The sequence below is a fragment of the Vigna unguiculata genome, chromosome 5, assembly GCF_037176805.1.
Source record: "Vigna unguiculata cultivar grain cowpea cultivar isolate G323 ecotype 2 chromosome 5, ASM3717680v1, whole genome shotgun sequence".
Taxonomy (NCBI): Eukaryota; Viridiplantae; Streptophyta; class Magnoliopsida; order Fabales; family Fabaceae; genus Vigna; species Vigna unguiculata.
Window position 1 is genome coordinate 14872336 of NC_140796.1, and position 19257 is coordinate 14891592.

The 19257-nt window shown below is 28.2% G+C and overlaps 2 protein-coding genes across 6 annotated transcripts; one reads left to right on the forward strand and one right to left on the reverse strand.

The window, feature by feature from the left end:
* Positions 1 to 8981: 8981 nt before the first annotated feature.
* On the forward strand, positions 8982 to 12052 carry ICK3 (Cyclin-dependent kinase inhibitor family protein). Of its 2 annotated transcripts, none has more exons than XM_028070684.2 (3): positions 8982 to 9554; positions 11340 to 11528; positions 11636 to 12052. In XM_028070684.2, exons 1-3 carry the CDS (start codon positions 9178 to 9180, stop codon positions 11703 to 11705), a joined length of 636 nt encoding a protein of 211 aa, XP_027926485.1. In that variant the 5' UTR covers positions 8982 to 9177; the 3' UTR covers positions 11706 to 12052. The 2 variants fall into 2 exon arrangements, with proteins under 2 accessions (XP_027926485.1, XP_027926484.1); XM_028070683.2 differs by having other exon boundaries at positions 8988 to 9554; positions 11337 to 11528.
* Positions 12053 to 14857: 2805 nt separating this feature from the next.
* LOC114183132 (uncharacterized) lies at positions 14858 to 18495 on the reverse strand. 4 transcript variants are annotated; one of them, XM_028070030.2, is made up of 3 exons: positions 18338 to 18495; positions 15981 to 16379; positions 14858 to 15401 (listed from the first exon to the last, which is right to left on the reverse strand). In XM_028070030.2, the coding sequence occupies exon 2, from the start codon at positions 16334 to 16336 to the stop codon at positions 15986 to 15988; it is 351 nt and encodes a 116-aa protein (XP_027925831.1). In that variant the 5' UTR covers positions 16337 to 16379; positions 18338 to 18495; the 3' UTR covers positions 14858 to 15401; positions 15981 to 15985. The 4 variants fall into 4 exon arrangements, with proteins under 4 accessions (XP_027925831.1, XP_027925830.1, XP_027925832.1 ...); XM_028070029.2 differs by having other exon boundaries at positions 14858 to 15415; XM_028070031.2 differs by lacking the exon at positions 14858 to 15401 and adding an exon at positions 16601 to 16686 and having other exon boundaries at positions 15690 to 16379; positions 18338 to 18485.
* Between the last annotated feature and the right edge of the window lie 762 nt (positions 18496 to 19257).

Genomic DNA, 19257 nt, shown 5'->3' on the forward strand with positions numbered 1-19257 from the left:
AATATTTTCACTTGTTTTAACATTTTTATCCTGAACATCAATGACAATTCTGAGCTAATGTCAAACATGATTTTGTTTTGTTAATGTTAATTAGGGTCACTTTTAGTTTATGTTAGTTGAGCTTTCCTTGGCAACCGTTTAGCAAAAGTACTTTCTGATCAACGTTGGTTGAAGTTTTTTAATCAGTAGTTAAGATTTTTTTTATCAAAATTAATATGATTATTTCTTGATTAATGTTTGTCAAATAATTATGACATCAAATAAAAAATAACATTGATTCAAGTCATTCAAGAAAAACTCCTGTTGTTAAGAATCTAGAAAACTTCAGTAAAAAAAAAAAAAAAAAAAAAAACTTCAACCAACATTCACTACCAAAAAAAAATCCAGTAACGCTATCCATCGATAAAAGAGGGTTTTATGATAGAATATCGACGACATAAACATTGTTGGTAATTTGTTCATCTATAAAATTGTTGACGGATTTAGAAAATCTCTTAATAATTATCGATGACATATATATATTGTCGATAATAGTTAAATTATTGGCAAATTTTTTGATCGATAAATATATTATATACAATCAGTGTAAATTTCTTAATTTAATGCATCCAATCAAAAATTGCCAATATAATATACAAAAAAGTTACATTATAAATTATTAAACTAATAATATTATATAATAAAAAATATTATATCCAATAAAAATTCTTGTACAATGAAAATTCTTAAGAATGAAACTTCTTAACAAAGAAATTTTTTATACAATAAAAATTTTTTTAATAATGAAAGGATTTGCCATCTTAAACTAAATAAAAAATACATTTTAAATTCACAGTGTATATTTAATTAAATGTTTTTCCTCTTCCAATAAATCATTTGTTGGTAAATCTCATCGAGATTTATTAATGGATAATTGAACCACAGTACCTCAACTCATTAAGCGACAGAAACTTTGGATAAAGAATATTTACCATGTAATTAATTTCTTCAGAGAATTTAAAATATTCTATAACTAAATATGTTATTCCCTTACAAGATGTAAAAACAAGTTAAAATTTTAAAAATTTATGAAAATAATTTAATTAATTAGAAGTAGAAATTTCAAATTTCACCTAAGAATTTAAAATTCTAAACACTTCCAAATTTGTAGTGTTTCTCCTCTTTGTACTCCATCGTAAAATTAGTCATTTTATTATCAACTCCATATTGGTTGAAGTAATGAAAGTACTTTCTGCCAATGCAGATTAGTTTTTTTTCTTTTCTTTCAATAAGTGTGTATATTGTTAGTTTTTTAATGAAATTATTTGAATTATTTTTTATTTAGATATATGTAACGGTTGGTTAAAATATTTTTCATATTAATATTTTTTGTTAAAATCAATTAGAGATGTTGAGTTGAACAATGTTGATATTATCTGTCTATTGATAATCAATTAGAGATGTATTTTTCATTTTCATTATTAGTTGTTTTTTTTCAAAATTTAACTAATTTTTTTCTAATATCGACTCAATCTTTTGAAAAGTAAATTCTTCCTAATATTAATACAAGATTGGAAAAACTTGATTTTAAAAATATTGTCAGCTAACACAAAGTGAAATAATGAAAATAAATCTTGACAAAACTTGATTTACAAGTAATCTCTATCAACAAAAAAAAAAAAAAAAATAGAAGTTTATAACTTCCTATTAGTATGAGTTTTTTTATTATAAGAGAAGCATAGTAATGGTGGGTCATGAGATTTCATTCCTTGAAGTTGATTTGGACCACCTTGAGCAATTCCACCATGTTTGGCATGGATAGTGATTGAATGAAGGTATGAATGGTGAGGGAGAAAGATGGATTAATTGTGGTGTGGGGACATGCATGTTATGAGAAGAGGAATCCATCATTGTTCTAACAGTTGGATCACAAAGATGAATTTAATTATCTTAATTACCTTGTTTCCTTGCTTTTGGAACTTTGACCCACATACATACTTTAACATCTCAACACCCATCCCAAATTTTCAACTGAAACTATATAAATTAAATCACACAACAAAAATACCCTCATCTTCTTTGTTTTTTTCATGTTTAGTTTCTTATATTATAGAATTTTATAGAATTTTATACAATTTAAAAATTCTTAAGAAGTTAGAATATTAGTGATATAAAAGTAGCTTAATTCAAGTTTTTTCTTTTTAGCTTGGGTAGATTTCTTATTATTAAAAGATTTAACTAAATACAGAGGTAAAAAATGTTTATACCATCTTAACTATTATTCAAAAACTAGATATTTAATTGACTTTATGATTTGTCATCGGAAAAAGAGAGAGAAATAATAAAATATGCATAAATATTCAAAAATGATATTCGCCTAAGTAAATTAGCTAATAATAACTTATATTTGAAAAAAAAAATATGGACACTAAAGTTGCTTGGATTTAAAATACATTGACACTACTAGAACATCCTACTAAAATCATACATTTAAAATTGATGATTAAAATCATAGAATTATAATATCTAAAGACTAAAAATACAACTGAATCTACTTTTATTTAAAATTTATAAAAATAAAATACATTGACACTACTAGAACACCCTACTAAAATCATACATTTAAAATTGATGATTAAAATCATAGAATTAATATCTAAAGACTAAAAATACAACTGAATCTACTTTTATGTAGAATTTATAAAAATATAAATTGACTTTATTAAACCAATAGACAAACCCTTGTAAACATTTGTTTTATTTAGCACACTATTTTTGCATAATTACATATGATGTTTGTTCGATCCTATAAATTTAATATTTTATTTAATTAAGAAATACCGAGACTTATGTGAATCAATATTGATTTATAATATTTTTTTATGTTAATAATAATAATAATAATAATCATATAAAAAATAAAATAATATCATCAATAAAAATAATATTTTAATAATAAAATAAATAATAAATGTTAATGTTAATATATAATAACATGTTTTATTGAATAATTTTAAAATTTTATCTTCAATAAATATTAGTTATCCTTTAGTTTCTTTAATCAAATAATATATATTTTCAATTTTTTTATCTATTCTATAATCAAACAATTTCTATTTTCACCTATTTTGAGATGAGGCAGTACAATTTCATACAAAAGACAAATATTGAGAGAAAATAAGTAAGTAAACAAGAATAAGAAGCAGAATAAAACAACTCGATTAAAAAAAATTAAAATAAAATGTAATATTTTTTAAAATATATTATTTAAAATAAAGAATAGTTTGTAGTTTTTTTTTTATGCTGTGCAGTTCTGTGCTTATAGTCGACCGTTGGAAGTTTTTTCTAGGGTTTAGGGTTTTTTTTCTTACTTGTCCCTCATCAATTACTCTTCACCATTCTTCATTCTACTCTCATTTCTTTTTATAATAACAAGATATATTAGTTTTAAATCTCATTCAGAATCATTTAAGATAAAAAAAAAAAGAGAGAAAGTATAAATTTAAGATGCATTTAATAGTACCAATTGATTTAACCAAATTTTTAACCTCAATAAATTAATTAAATTATTAATTAGTCATCACAAGTCAAAGAACAAGCAAAGTTATACCAAATTTTCCTTAGAATGCAACTTAAAAATTAATATATTTTATTAAAAACCATCTATTGATCCTTAATATCACCAACGTATTCTAAATATGAATTCTAACATCAAAAAAAAAAAAAAAAATTCTTACTTTGAATGTCTTAATTCTTGAAGACACAAACCCTAGAACATAGACTACTATAGTATTTAAAACATTTAAAGATGCTCTGTTGCAAGAGCTGACACAGCTCAAAGCTAAACTCACGCTGCATTCATAGGTGGTGTTTGGAGATGTTCTGGTCCCAAAGCCAATATTGGTGGAAGAAACGGTGAATGAAGGAGCGTTGTTCATCGCAAGCAATAAAAAAGAGACAGAGTTTATAGTTATTGGCGAGTACCCTGGGAAGTTCTATTTCCGAATCCAATCATCACCCTTCTCAGAACCACAATCTAAGACCATTCACACCATTTCTCAACATCTCTGTTTTCAACTTTTCTTTTTCTTCATTTTCTTCACGAAAACCCAAGTCTTACACGTTAACCTTCCCTTTCACACGAAACCATTTTAATGCAGCTAAATGCTTTTTCTCATCGGATTCCATCTTTCTCTCTGCGCTCTTCATCTCATTGGATCTATGTTTGTGTGCCCAGTTGCTTAGTGACAACTATCGTTTACCAGTGTCATACTTTTTCATGCGAGTGTTTCCGAAAAAATCATGCAGCAAGAACAATGCTTTCGTGTGTTCTTTAATTAAGATTCTGATCGGTAATTTAAATCTCTCAAAGGCTAGAAAGTTTTTCTTTTAATGCTGTGTTGTGTTAATAACTCTTTCCTGTGGAAACCCTAACCCTAAAACTTGCTTCACCTGTGTTTAGACATTTGATTTCATTTTGGACATTATTTTAGAATCCGTTGATTTGAAATTAAAAAATATTATTTTGAAATAAATCTTTATTTATATTACTCCTACAAAAAATAAATGAATATATGGTAACATTATATTCAAGAGTTTGTTTAATTGTTTATCCATGGTCTGTCTTTCACACTACAAATAAAATCATCATGTTATAATTTAAAAATAAGAAATATTATTGTATAGTTTATAATTTTTTCTACAATAATTTACACATCTTTACAACAATAACCATAAAAATAATTAAATTTTATTATTGTTATATGATATTGAAAAAAAAATCTCAAACATAATTATTTTTAAAACAAGATTATCTTAACACAAGATGCTTTGCAACCAAAAAATCAATAAAATAAACAAAAAAATAGATTTTTAATTTGTTTGTATTTAAAGATATTGAGAATGACATGTTTAAAGTAACAAAATTAAATTTGACTTGTATATATTTCTCAATATTATAGAAGTGATTTAGTGGTCGGATTAGAAAAATTATTATTTTTTATTTTATTTTAAATTTAAATAAGATTTCATTGTCTATAAAAAAATGTCCAATTTAGTATATATTTTTCCTTAATCAGGGAAGATAAATATTGTTGAAACATCCTCTCCTTCTAGTTTTGAAATTCTAAATAATTTTTAGAGTTTGAATGAAATTGTTTGATGAAAATCTTATTCATAATATTCATAATATCTGAATTTAGTTTCTAAGGTAAACTTAAGAAGTTATAAAATAAATATTTTAAGAAAGTCTTATATTTAAGTTTCAAGTTTAATTAACATTTCTTTTATTTAAGTAATGTGTGACATGATGATATGCTTAAAGTTAAGAGAGTTTTATATAAAACTACGAATAGAATAGAATATATAATATTATTTTTAAGTGAATTCTTATTTTTTTATAAATATAAATAAAAAAGCATAAAAACTAGATTGTTATAAAATTTTGTCATTGACTATGAGATGTGTATTAGATTTCTAAGTTTCTGATAGAATTTACAGCAGAAACATTACTGTCCAAACTCATAAAAGATGAACATATCCATTGGGCAATGAACTCATTTTCTCCAAATTCGCAATGAATGAACCTTAATAATAACAAATAACAATATCTGTCAAATTGAAAGTTATTTGAATTTTCATCTGAACATCAACAATAGCAAATCAATGAGTTTATGCACCCGACATAGCAAATCCAATGAATTGTACCTAAAAACAAATAGTAACTAATCTATTGGCGAGAACCGAACTAGAACATTATAGGGCCAATACTTCATATCAAAAAGGATTCTTGTCTCCTATAACTCTTGTCCTCTTATTACGGTCAAACGAAAAATAAGTTATTTTTTAAAGATTAAAATTAATGTGCCTGAGTACAAAATTAATGAGATTTTTTTCTTTTTTTTCATATTTATATATAAACTAAAGTTAGTTTATGAATAGACTTCTTTTACTTTTTATTCTTAATTTATTCTTTTATAACTGTTTATTGTGAGGGTTTGGTTTATACAAATTATAGTTATAGCATGTGGAAACCCTAAATTGTTCACATCCTTCAACAAGATATATCTTTCTTTGGAGCTTTGGTAAAGAGAGTTTTTTTTTTTTTTTTTTTTTACGAAAAGAAACAATATAAGTTGAAGATTAGTCTTCTAATTTACAAATAAATTATCAATTATAAAAACTTAACCTATCACATATCTCCTTGTATTGAAGTCTCAAGCAAAGCCATAATCATAAAATCCATGGGTTTTTTATTTCTCCAAATTACTTTTTCATAGATAAAAATCAGTATATAAAATAAACATAAGTTTTTTTCAATTTTACTACATTTTATATATTTGGTTCCTCAATTTTGTATATATCTATAAAATAAAATTTTAGCACTCTCAAAATTTGTTTAAAGATCCATTAATGACCAACACATATAAAATATTACATTTATAACTGAGTGTATGACATATATAAGTGACTTAATGACCAAACAGATAAAATTAAAGTGTTGGTTTAAGTACATATTAAGTAAGAAAGAAGAAATTGAACCTCATGTAAAATAAAAGACTCATCAATTTATTGTCTTTGATTATAAGTGAAGTAAAAAAAAGAATTTGAAATTACTTAAATACAGAAATGGCAGTGAAATGAAAAAAATATAGAAAGCACTAGAAATGACAGGGATGTGTTGTATTTTTCTAGTAAAAGATTCTTGCATCAACATAAGGAACACATAAACATATATTTCTTCTTAGATTAAGATGATAAAACAAGTATATTAGAGATATACATGGGAGCAATAAAAGAACTACACATTGATTTGGCATTCCAAATTGATTCACCATCTTCTTAATGTATTTATTATAATGATATAAGAAAAGATTATTTTGGGTGTGATTATTTAGACCTCCATCTTTTTTTTGTAACTCATAACATTTATCTCAAATTCAATTGGTACCAAATATCAATTTTAGTTTTTGAATTGTTGACTTGCTTTCAGATGTAAAGAATGCGTTATCCACACACAAAAGTAGATACATTTATGAATCATCTTTTACCTTTCTATAATAGACACATGGATAATATCATCTTCTCATGTATCCATTGATATAAAACAGATTTCTTGTATTATTATTTGGATGATAGTTTCAGTTCATGGGAGAATCTTTTGAACTTAGAAACAATGTTTTGTTTATATGTTAAAACCTTTTATATATAATATTTTATTACCAATTAAAAAATCTAATATTCTTTAGATGGTTACATATGTGCTTATATATATATATATATATATATATATATATAACTTTTATTGTTTGGTGTGATTACTATAAATTTGCATTGTTTTCAAATTTTTTCCTTTAAATTGTAACTATCTTGTACAATAGTTGTGTGAAATTTTGTTGCTTATTCTTTCTTTTTTATATTATGGATATAATCATGTTTTTAGTTTACCAAGTTATATAAATAATGAATCTAAATTTAATTTTTCAAACTTTAAAACAATTATATTAATTTTTAAAAATTTTAAAAGTACAATTGTCTCATAAGTTTATTGATTGTGGACTAAGATTTTGAAAATAGTATTGTGGACCAAGCATTTAAGAACTAAAATTGTAATTTTTAAAATTTGAACTAAAATATTTCATTAAACTAGATTACTAAATTTTCTAAAAATTTAATTTCTATATATATATATATATATATATATATATATATATATTAAATCAAGTTTAAACGTTCCTCATTATAAAAAAATCAGCATGCGTCTTGATTAATTTATCTTACTTTTCATTAAAAAACTACAGTCTTTCAAAATATTTATTTGTGAGTTATTTTTGTTGTGAAATTTGTTTATTTTTGTTTTAGAACATCTTAGCTCAAACAAAGATTCCATATTATAACTTACTGATGAAAATATTCCTAAATTATTGTGAACTTTTTATTCTAGAAGTTCAGTTCCTTTCAATTTAAACACACATCCCATAAAAGTTAATTTCAAAGTAAACTTTTACAAAGACACTAAATTAGATCATTAATTCGAAATATGATGAAAATAGTATTTTTCTAGTATTCCCATAAGGTATTTGTGTGTAATCAACAATAAATGTATATCCAAAAAGTTTTTGTCTAGAACTAGCACGAGCTTCACTAAAGATAAAAGAGCTTAAGAAAAGAATTATTAAAAGTTGAAAAAGGCAATACTTATTGAACTCATAAAAAGAATGGGATACACTTTTTGTTTGTAAGTGAAGAAAAAGAGACTTCAAAAGTGTGACCCAAAATACAAATTTTAAGGTCCCAAAATAAAGTATCATCATATAAAATGCATTCAAAATTAATCAACTTTTGGTACCAAAAAATAACCTTATCTTTACATATTATTTCAGGAAGAAAATGTGAAAACAAATATTAAGAACTTACTTAGTTCACATATATTTTTAATATTAATTCAATTTTTCATAATATTAATTCATATATGTTTTAATTAGCACATTACAAGAATATGTTTTCAGATATGTATAACTAAATTAAGAATACGTTTTTTCTCTAATTTTTTTTCTTTTTAATTTCAAGATGGAATAAACCTACAAATTCAAGTAACTTAAATCACTTATCCTCAATTCTAACGCATAATAACTAACAATTATGTTAATTAATTCATTCACTCTATTAACCTTTACTTCTAAGCAGCAATAAATAAACATATGTGTTTATAGAGTAAACTTTTAATATCATAAATCAAAATAGAAAAAACAGCTTAAATTCATGAAGAAAATAGACAAAAAATTAATATTAATATAAGAGTACAAATAATGAAGTTTCGAGAAAAAAGAGATAAAATCAATCAAAATTGAAGAGAAATAAAATACAATTATTGTTTTCCTATCTTGCACAAGTCATAATTTGAGCCTAATATTTTAGAATAGAAATATGGATATATACAAAAGAAAAAAAATAGATAATAATGAATTGAAGAATAAATGCAATAGACATAAGAGAGAGAAAGAGAAAGAATGTGCCCCTAAAACCCCAAAGTAAGCCCCCAACCCTAGAATAAAAGCTCTTCAATCCTTCCCTTCCCTCTCACACACACTTACGAATTTCCCTCTTCACTTTCTCTCTCTTCTTTCTCTCTCTTAGCCCATGCCATTTTCTGTTTCACTCTGAATTTTCTCTTCCTTCACCATTTTCCCTCTCAATCAAATGGGAAAGTACATGAAGAAATCTAAAATCGCCGGTGACGTCGCCGCCCTAATCATGGAGTCACCGCCGCCGCACTCGCACCTGGGCGTCCGTACGCGCGCCAAAACCCTCGCGCTCCAGAACTCGCCCCAAACTCCCGACTCCGCCGCCTACCTCCAGCTCCGCAGCCGCCGCCTCCTCAAGCTGCCTCCTCCCATCCCTGAAAAGCCCCGCCGCGGTGCCCCCGTCGATTCCGCCTCCAATTCCCGCCTCTCCCAAACTGCGCTCTCCAAAACGCCGTCGTCCCGCTCCCCTGAAAAGTTCGCGCCTTTAGATGACGACAACGCTGAATGCTCCTTCGGCCAAAATTTCCTAGACGTCGAAGGCAGAGACGAAAGGTATATTCCCTTTCTTCAATTTCCCCCTTTTTTTTCTTCCTCTGCTTTTTCCCTTGAGTTTTTGGATTTTGTTTTCTTCGTGTGTTTTGTTAAAATTTTGTCCTTTTTCTTGGCGACGTGATTCTGGTACTTTTATTTGAGGTTTTTTTTTTTTCAATTGTTTTCTTTGCATGTTTTTCTTTTAGGTTTTTGCTTCCGAATCTTACTGTTTTTTCTTGCTTCATGCATTTGTTGTTGATTTTTTGGGGGTTAAAGTGTGTGTTTGTAATAAAAAAGTATTTCAAAGTTCTATTTTAGTAAAATTTAGAGACTTTAAAGATGGGTTTACTTATGAAATTTGAGAGGAAAAACATTCGAACTTTTTCTATAAGCATTGTTTGAAACTAACATCTTAAAATGATTTGAGGGATTATTTTATCTTTTTTATCTGTTGCATGCAACTGTTACCTTGATTTTTGTGACTTTTCACGAGTGTGTTTATTTTCTTTTCAATTTTTTGGTATTATTTAATCTTCTATTTTCTCCCTAATTGTGTTTTTAGTTTTTGAATTTGCGTTTGCTGAATTCTGGTGATGCTAAAATTGTTTCATTCTAAGTGGAGCGGAACCATGTGAGTTGGTGGAAGGATATTATTGGGTAAAAAAAAATGATATTCTGTATTGAAATTTACCATTCTTTTGATTCTCTTGTTTTTTATTGTTGTTTTCATTATTAACCTTCGTTGTTGAACCTCTTGAGGTCTTGGTCCCTTAATTTTGGGTTATTTATGTCTATGATTTGACTCTGTCAAGTCTAGCCAATGTGATAAAGCTGCGTTTGTACAACGGGTTGCTGAGATTTGAGACTTGTGTGTGACTTGTGATGGGTTCTGCAGCATGCATGTCCTCAGGATAGTTACTGCAACTTGTATTTATCTGCAGTATTAATGTGTGTATGTCGTTCTTTAATTTCTACAACTATCCTGCATATTGAATCCTTCGAACCACCTTCGAACCAAACATGTAGTGCATTGATCAATTTTCATTTTTTTTTCCAAGTAAATGGAACCCCTAAGTGGAAAATGAGTTTCGTAAATTGATTATAAAAGGAAGAACATCTCCAAATGGAGTGCACTTTGATGTACATTAATTGCCTCTGCAGTCCAGTTGACAAATTGTGATTTGGCTGACTCCTTTGTTGTTTCTACTCCATTTTTCTCAACATTTTGATGAACTTAAGAGCTTAGTAATTAGATATGTTTCAGCCGTGACTCCAAAATGCGTTCAGGCTTGGTTGTCCTTGTTTTACTTTTGATCTGCAAAAACCTGCATGACCCTGAAGCTTAGCCCTCTGTAAATGGTCAAGTTGGAAAAAATTGGACTTTAGTAATAGTAGCAGCCGTAACTCTTATGACTCGTGTTAGCAATGATGTGTCATTTACATGGGGCCAAGCAGCAGATTGATGTTTTTTTGGATTCCTATTTGGGTTTGCGGTGAAATGAGAAAAGATTTGGCCGTCTCTTTCTTTGTATTTTTTTAGTGCATGAGCCCACTGAGTCAGAACTTGTCCCAATAAATGCCAGTTACTTTTTCATAGTAGAAAATTTTGTCTCTAGTTCCATACTGAGCTGTAGGAGATTGTTGGAGAAAAAATGATCTGTTTTTTCTCTCACTTATTTTCCTGTCAGCGGTTAGCATGCAATTTCTGGTGTAGAAACTTTTGATTCCAAGTCAGCATTTGTATAATATATGGCTGCTATTTTGTTTTCCCATAAACTTATCTTTATTAACATTTTTAAACAGAAGCACTAGGGAAAGCACACCCTGTAGTTTAATAAGGGACCCAAATGTCATTCATACCCCCGGTTCAACCACAAAGCAAAGGACGCTCCAAATAAAGCATGATCACATACAAAGGAACATTCCACCGGCTCATGAGTTGGAGGAGTTCTTTGCTTATGCAGAGAAGCAGCAACAGAAAATGTTCATGGAAAAGTATGCATCCTTATCCCACAAGTCCTTTTTTGTTTTTTACTTGTTTTATTTTGATCTCTTAATTGATTCATCAATGTAATTATGTCTAAATTTTCTGTATTTTGCAGGTACAATTTCGACATTGTCAATGATGTACCACTGCCTGGACGGTACGAATGGGTCCCAGTACTCCACTAAGATAGATGATAAGCTTCAGTGTCATATGGTGATAATATGGATTTCAAGGATATCTGACATGTATTTTAACAACTAGAAGCTGTCACTAACCATTTACTTTGCTTGAGGTTGTTGTTGAAGAAGCTACTAGGGAAAGGATATGTTTAGGAATTTATTATATCTCGGTAGTTTAGAGTTTTTATGTCTTTCTGATTTGTAGGGGGTAGGGGGTATATGGTATATCTAGTTGCAGCTCTTCTTTATTGTAATTTCATTTTCTTGTGTTTATAGTTCAGTGGGGATCAGATCAGACATTATGTTAATTTAAAGTCTTCTTTCTCATCAATTTAAGTTCCTCAACTTTCAAATTTCGAATACTATTCAATTTTAATCTTGGGGACCATCCTACTTGTTCCATGGCCCCACAGTTTCATGCAACCAGTAAAAGGTTTTTACATATCCTACACTGCAGCATAAACTAATATAACTTTTTATTTTGAAGCAGACATTGATATAATAAATAGCTTTACCTGCAGACACAAAAAGAACACTAAGGTAAATATAGTTTTTGCGTAGTGATGCAATAAACTTTTCTTTGCCCTTAATAACATGAATTAATATTATGTTCAGTAAGTAGTAGTTTGTTTAGTAATTTGTTCTGTGGTCAAATTCATTCTAGCAATGTTACATTTACATTTACACTAAAGCTTCATAAATGTGTAAGATTAAAAGGGGACAATCAAAGGGTATAAGCATTTATGGAGATTGGGCACTGCTTTTTGTTTCTTCCAATGTATCCTTTGCTTCTATATTTAATTTAAGAATTTCTGCAAATTTAATAGATAGGCAGATCTTTTTTTTAAAGGAAGGAAAAAATATATATAAACTAAAATTAATTCATGTATTTTTTTATTATTCTCAATTTATACATAAATTAATTTTAGTTAGAAAGTTCTATTATTATTGCTTTATTTATAGAGAGTTCCCTATATATGATTATATTTTTTAAAGGCTTACTATATTATTTACGGATAGTTGAACTAAATTTAAATAAAACTATATTTTTGATTCAATAGTTTGAAGTGGAACTGATTTTCAAAATCCAAAATACTCCGAACGTCTCTTTTATTTGCATTAATGACTAATGATAATAAGTTTTTAAAATATAACCAAAGAGGTTAGCCTTTTGTTGTGTATTGTCATATAATTGTTTTCTCCAAAGGAAACAATATACAGACTAAATGGTGAATAACAACTAATGATCAAGGATATGTTCTTTAAATTCTTTTTAGAGAATCACATTTTTTAAATAATTTATAGAGTTTCCATGTGTTAGTTTTAGCATTTTAAAATGATTAAATTTATGTTAAACAATTTCTCATGGAATCAGGTTTCTTGTAAAAAGAATGTCTTTTATAATAGTAAAACAAAAATAAACTTGAAATTTGTTCTTTTTTAGCTGGTTTCAGTCTCTTATAAAGTAGGCTGATAGAAAAAGCTTAATGATCTCAAATTATAAATTCAGAAACTGTTTTAAATTATCATTGATATGAATTTTAAATAATAAGTATTAAAGGTTTGTTTTCCCCTCTCTGCCTACTGGGATGAGATTCAGTAAGAGTTAAATTTCCACAAACACAAAAAAAGCATTAAATTATTAATCAATTATAAATGGCAATTATTTTTAAAATAAAAAAGAGTATTATATATACAAATTGAAATTATTAATGCGACTCCAACAGAAAACAGACAAGAGTAACAGTTAAAGGACCCATTCCAAAGCATTTATTTATTTATATTTCTGATCTCTGAGTTTTGACTATGATTTCTCAGCATACTTATCAGACATGTTCCATTCTTTTAAACCTTTAAGCTTATAAAAAAAACTTCAAAATATTTATGATAAGAGCCACAAAAACAAAACACTTGAAAAGAAAGAGAAAAAAAAAGGGAAAATTGGAAATGTGGCATAATGGGTTTATTTTAAGAATATCCATAGGATCTGTCCGTAGGAATTAGATAGTGGTCACATGTCACATGTGGTTTTTTGTAGCAAACATCATTCTCAAATACGAAACAATTATTAACACCACAATCACAATCTATGTCACTGTCTTTGTAAGTATTTGAAATTTGACTATGACCCATTATTAGAGTGACCCAAATCATTTTGTAGATTTGGATAAGATTTCATTAGCATCCAATAATAATAAAGTGTAGACAAATATATCAAAGAATATATTATCAACATTCTTTCACTGTTCAATACTTTGGTAACCATTATGTCCCTCTCTATCAATCTCTTTCCTTTCTTTCTCAAGTAAGAAAAATATAGTTTCACATTAATAAGCACTTTATAATATGGTGCATACTGTTTTTTTTTTTTTCATTATAATTGTTAGAAAATAGATTTTCAATGAATTAAATATCAAGAATGTCACTTTTAAAGTAATTATGTCAATGACAGACTTTAATAGTGACAGATCTTACTAGGAATGAAGAATCTGAACTCTAATAGATTCATCCTTTTCAATTTTTTTGAAAAATATTGACAAAAGTCAATGTTGTTAGTGATTAAAAATGGTTAATTTGTTTTGTATTTTTTGTTTACTCGTCTATGCAATCTTGTAATGTGAGAAAAATTAACTGTGATGACTCTAAATCAAGAGTTAAAATTACTTTCAGTTTTTAGTAAATTATTTTATTTTCAAATCAATCTCTTATACATACAATCATATATGAAGGACCGTGGTTTGTTTCCCTTAGTCTGTTGTGTCGGGATAATTAAATTATAAGGACTTTTTTTTTTTTTGTAATAGTTTTTTCAAAATGTAGTTATAATATTCATATATTAAGTTAGTTTTACTTTTAGAAAAAGCTTGGTTCAATTTTCTAATACTTATTAAGAAATTTATTCAAGTAACTCAGTTGAAATATTGAAACCTATTTAAAAGGTGTTTTGTCATCGCTCATCTGCTCAATGGTTAAGAAGGCTTCATTGGGTTGAACATTCAGGGCTTCAACGCAAATGCATCTTATTGGACAATTGTTAATGTGTGTTTGAAAATCTAAAATGTCCATATCTTAGATTTTTAGATAAATCCTACAATTTATAATGTATTTTCAAATTATAGAATCTATAATACATTTTATAATAATTTCAGATTATACAATTCAAAATAATTCCATAAATTTTCGGATTATACAATTCAAAAATAATTCCACAACCTGAACTTGTCCCACATCTATGCAAGAAGGTAGGAAGTGCTAAAAGAAATTCACCCTTCATGACTGATCGGTTCCAAACAATTCTTTAATTCGTATCTTTATTATACATTGTCAAAGAAAATCTGTAATTTCACTGATAATTAATAACTAAACAGACAGCACCAGTGTTGGCTGCTAGGAAACTCTTTAATGAAGTCACAAATGTATTGTGCAAGGACTGAAGCACTTTGCTTTTTAGCAGAATCTCTATTGTTACATTCCAGTCATTGTTTTTGTGTCGTGATGATATATATATTCAAGAACTAACCAAATTAAATTGCCTCGGGAGTTATAAAGAGCTGCTACAAAATTACCTTTTTATAAAATTATAGACAAAATCTGGGAGGTGACCATGACACCGGTGGTCCACACTGTTCCCTCTGCTGCTGACAGTTACCTTAAACACAGCCCATCCACAGATTTGTTTACACCAGCAGTGAATTTCCAAACCTTCATTATTCACCCTAACGGTCAAAAATATGATATACACCAATTAACAGCACAAACAGAGAATATTGGTATTTTTATTTTTATTTTTATTTGGCAAGGAACATACTAAAACACTGATAGTAAAGTAATGTAGATAATATAAGCAATGTCTTGATAGGCAAATCCTTACAATTATGTGAACACTAAGCAAAAGAGAATATAGCATTTTTTAACTAATCAACACGCGATTCTGAAATGAAGCTCAAATGTATTTGCAATATACAAGTTACCATCATTGTAAATACTATGTAAGAATAACAAAAATGCATTGGCCCTTCTGTAATCAATATAGAAACCGAAGGTCTGTGAACTGTGTACACTGCAATGATATTGTCTCAACTTTAGGAAGAAAGATATCAGATATAGTTTTTAACAATTTGTTAAAGATCAATATAATTGAGTATTTTCCTCTAATGAATGTGTTGATCAGGGGAGTAAAACAAAATCTTATTTCATACCCCAGGCAACTACAACGGTGAGCTTCAGTGATATTGATAGAAGTAAACTAGACAACTTGACCATGATAAGGATTCTTCTTACTGTTACTATTTGGAAGATTTATCAGCAGAAACCTTTTCATTCACTTTGGTAGAGCTGGAAGATTCTTCAGCTTCAACAAGCTTCCGAAGTCTTTCATGAAGTGTTCTTACTCTGTCCTCGGTTTTGCGAAGCTTTCTCCATCTATAGGCAGTCCAGAAACCAAGGCCACCATATACAACAATATAGGAAGCCCAAACATAAGGGTATGTTTCTGCATGCTCTTTGACTTTTAGATATTGATTTTGCAATGACTCTTTCAAGCCCATTGCAGTGCTGGCTGCTTGATCTTCCTCATTGTTCTGGATGGGAGGAGCGGAGCTTGTTGATTGTTGGTTTTGTTTTCGTTGGTTTTCCATGTCTTCTACTTGTATAGTTCCAGAAATGGATTATTTAAAGAAACTGCGAAAACATTGACATTTTTTAAGTATCACCTATTTTGAAAATGAACAAAACTCATTTAGCAAAACTAAGCAAAGGTTCCCAGGCATGCAGAATTCTTCAAACCCATTGCTTCCCCAAACTGAATTACTTGTCTCAAATATTTATTAGTGAAAATTTCCTAATCCCACAAATCCAAATACATAAGCAATAAAATGGTCGTATTTCAAAAGTTTCAATACCCAGCTTTCTCCCACTGAGATGTCTTCAAGTGTTCCTTCTATTTTAGAGCACAAAAGCCAAAAGTCTCAAACGGTGACATTTTCCTCTATGAAGAGCCAAGGAAGCATGGGGCAAAAGGGAGAATAAGCAAGCTAATTTGAACACTTAACAGTATGAAACATGCCAAGACATAACAAAATATATCTCAGCCCAGCATTCGATGTATCAATAAACCAAAAAGATGAGGACGGATATTCACATAAACAATGTTAATGTGGAATATTGCAAATATTTATTTGAAAAGATATGAAACAGCAGGCCAAAATACATCCCAAGCAGACATAACACATTTGGTTTCCCTAGATTTTTAAACAAAAAGGTTCAGATAAAAGGCTTCCAATGACAACGAAGCTAGGATCAATTGTTCAAATGTTCGGAAAAGGTCACCAGGAACACAAAGCTCCTGAGTCAACCAAAAAAGGCAGTTTTATATAAGCAGAATGAAAAATCTCATGCACAAAACACATAAGGAATAGGAGAGGAGTGAAGGAGATAGTAAAAAGAGATTTAACAATCCTGTCCGTAGTTCCAGAAAGTATATGACTGTAATAAAACATTCATACACTATCACCAAGCATTGTATTTTCCGTACTTGCTCTGCCATTGATCATAAAATTCATTGCACCAAAAATTACTGAGTTAAAAAGTTAACATAAAATGGCATCATAAAGCATGATTTCTGGTGGCTAATCTTAGCATTCTCATAATATACATGTTAACTATGTGATCTAGAAATATACTTCCACTGTCCCGGCTGAAAAGACAGAGCAGAAGATAAAAAATAAAAAATAAACAAAACCACAGAAATTGGCAAGAGCATTCCACCCTGATGTCAGTGTTGAAGGACAAGCTCTACATGAAGTGCAAGGCTTCATTTAACTAGCTTTCTCTAAAATAGAAATTGATCAAGAGTCCAGACATGAATCATACAGAAGAGTTTAAAGATAACCTTGCCCGCAAACAACATGCCAACATACTGCCTGAATTATAAATCGTTATGTGCAGAAATAAAATAAATAACTCTCATAGTGAGAAGCTTCTTTGATCAAGAAGGGCACTAAGTAGATGTATTATAAGTTATAAGTTCTAAACATGTGAACTTGGGAAACATTTAAAAGAATGCAACCTTATGTGCACCATACCAATCATCTTCCAATGTAAACTTTACACTGACATTTACCCCTTCAGAGTTACTAACCTAACATACTGTCTTTATGACACAAAATTATGCATAGTAGCATATATATCTACTATGCACAATGCAACTGAAGACAAAAACAATCTAGGTTAATGCTATGTGCATCCATATTGACCATCAAATAAAATTTCATTGCTGTTTAACAATACTTAAAAAGAAAACTCAAATCCATCAAACAACCTAGGTTATGATTAATAACAACGCAATTTCACTTTAACAACTTCCGAATCTATTTGGATCAAAATCTCCAAACGCACAAAGAAATATAAATTAAGAGAAAAATGAAAAATCTTAAAAATACATTAAAATTAGCTCTTAAGCAAACTAATTTATAGAAGCTTTTACATGCCAGTTCAATCTTGTTTTCAAGTCAGCAAGTTTCAGTTAAGGGTTAGAGAAAGACAGGTTCGAGCAAAAAAGTTCACTGCAACATTGAAAATGTTTGTCCAGAACCACAGAGAGAGACAGAATCACCACAAGAGACGACAAAGAGAGGTACCTGACGGTGAGGCCACGGTGGCGAGCGGCCGAGCTAGCTTGGTTGTGGCTATTGCAGTGCGGCGAGGAAGCTAGGGGTTTTGGGCACTGGGTAAGGCCTAGGTTCAATTTCCATAATTAATCGGAAAAAATTTATTATTAAAATTGTTTTTATTGGTTACAAAAGAACGTTTTACAATACAGAGACTTTTCTTGTATATATTGTATTATTAATTTTATTGAAGAAATTTTTTATAATTTTGTATTTAATGAATTATTTGCTAACTTATTCAGCATCATAATATCACTTCTATATCACTAAAATTTATAATTGTTCTAAATAAAAGCAAAGACTGCTAATATTTGATTGAATTTATCTTAATATTGTAATAATATTGTACTGTAATCGATTTTTAATTTAAATTAAGTATTTTTTTCCATTGGAAACACATTTGAATAATTTTTATAATTCAAAATTACAAATGTAATATTAAAAAATCTTTTATTAAGAGTTTACTGAAAAAGTTGCTATAGTATATTATAAAAAGTATATTACAGTACTATATATATATATATATATATATATATATATATATATATATATATATATATATATATTATACTATACTGAAGGTATATTTGAGATTTTCTTTAAAGAAAAAATAGTATTTTTAAATTGAATCTATTAAACGTTTTTATAAATGTATTATAATGTTAAGTGTGTGAATGGATTAATAAAACAATAGTTTAAAAGAAATCATATAATAAAGTTTTAAATCGTATTTCATTTATTAAAATTAATATGGGTAAATTTAAAATTTTATAAGAAAGTAATTAATAAATATTTTAAAAATCATTGAAATTTGTAAATTAGTAATAGACATAAATACTTTATTTGGTCCCAATTTTTGTGAACTATGTTTCGTTTGGTCCTCATTTTCT

Coding starts and splice junctions, on each gene's coding strand:
- ICK3 (XM_028070683.2), top strand. CDS start 9,178: ATGGGAAAGTACATGAAGAAATCTAAAATCGCCGGTGACGTCGCCGCC. Junction 9,555..11,336: donor GTCGAAGGCAGAGACGAAAG/GTATATTCCCTT, acceptor ATTTTTAAACAG/AAGCACTAGGGAAAGCACAC. Junction 11,529..11,635: donor CAGAAAATGTTCATGGAAAA/GTATGCATCCTT, acceptor TGTATTTTGCAG/GTACAATTTCGACATTGTCA.
- LOC114183132 (XM_028070030.2), bottom strand. CDS start 16,336: ATGGAAAACCAACGAAAACAAAACCAACAATCAACAAGCTCCGCTCCT.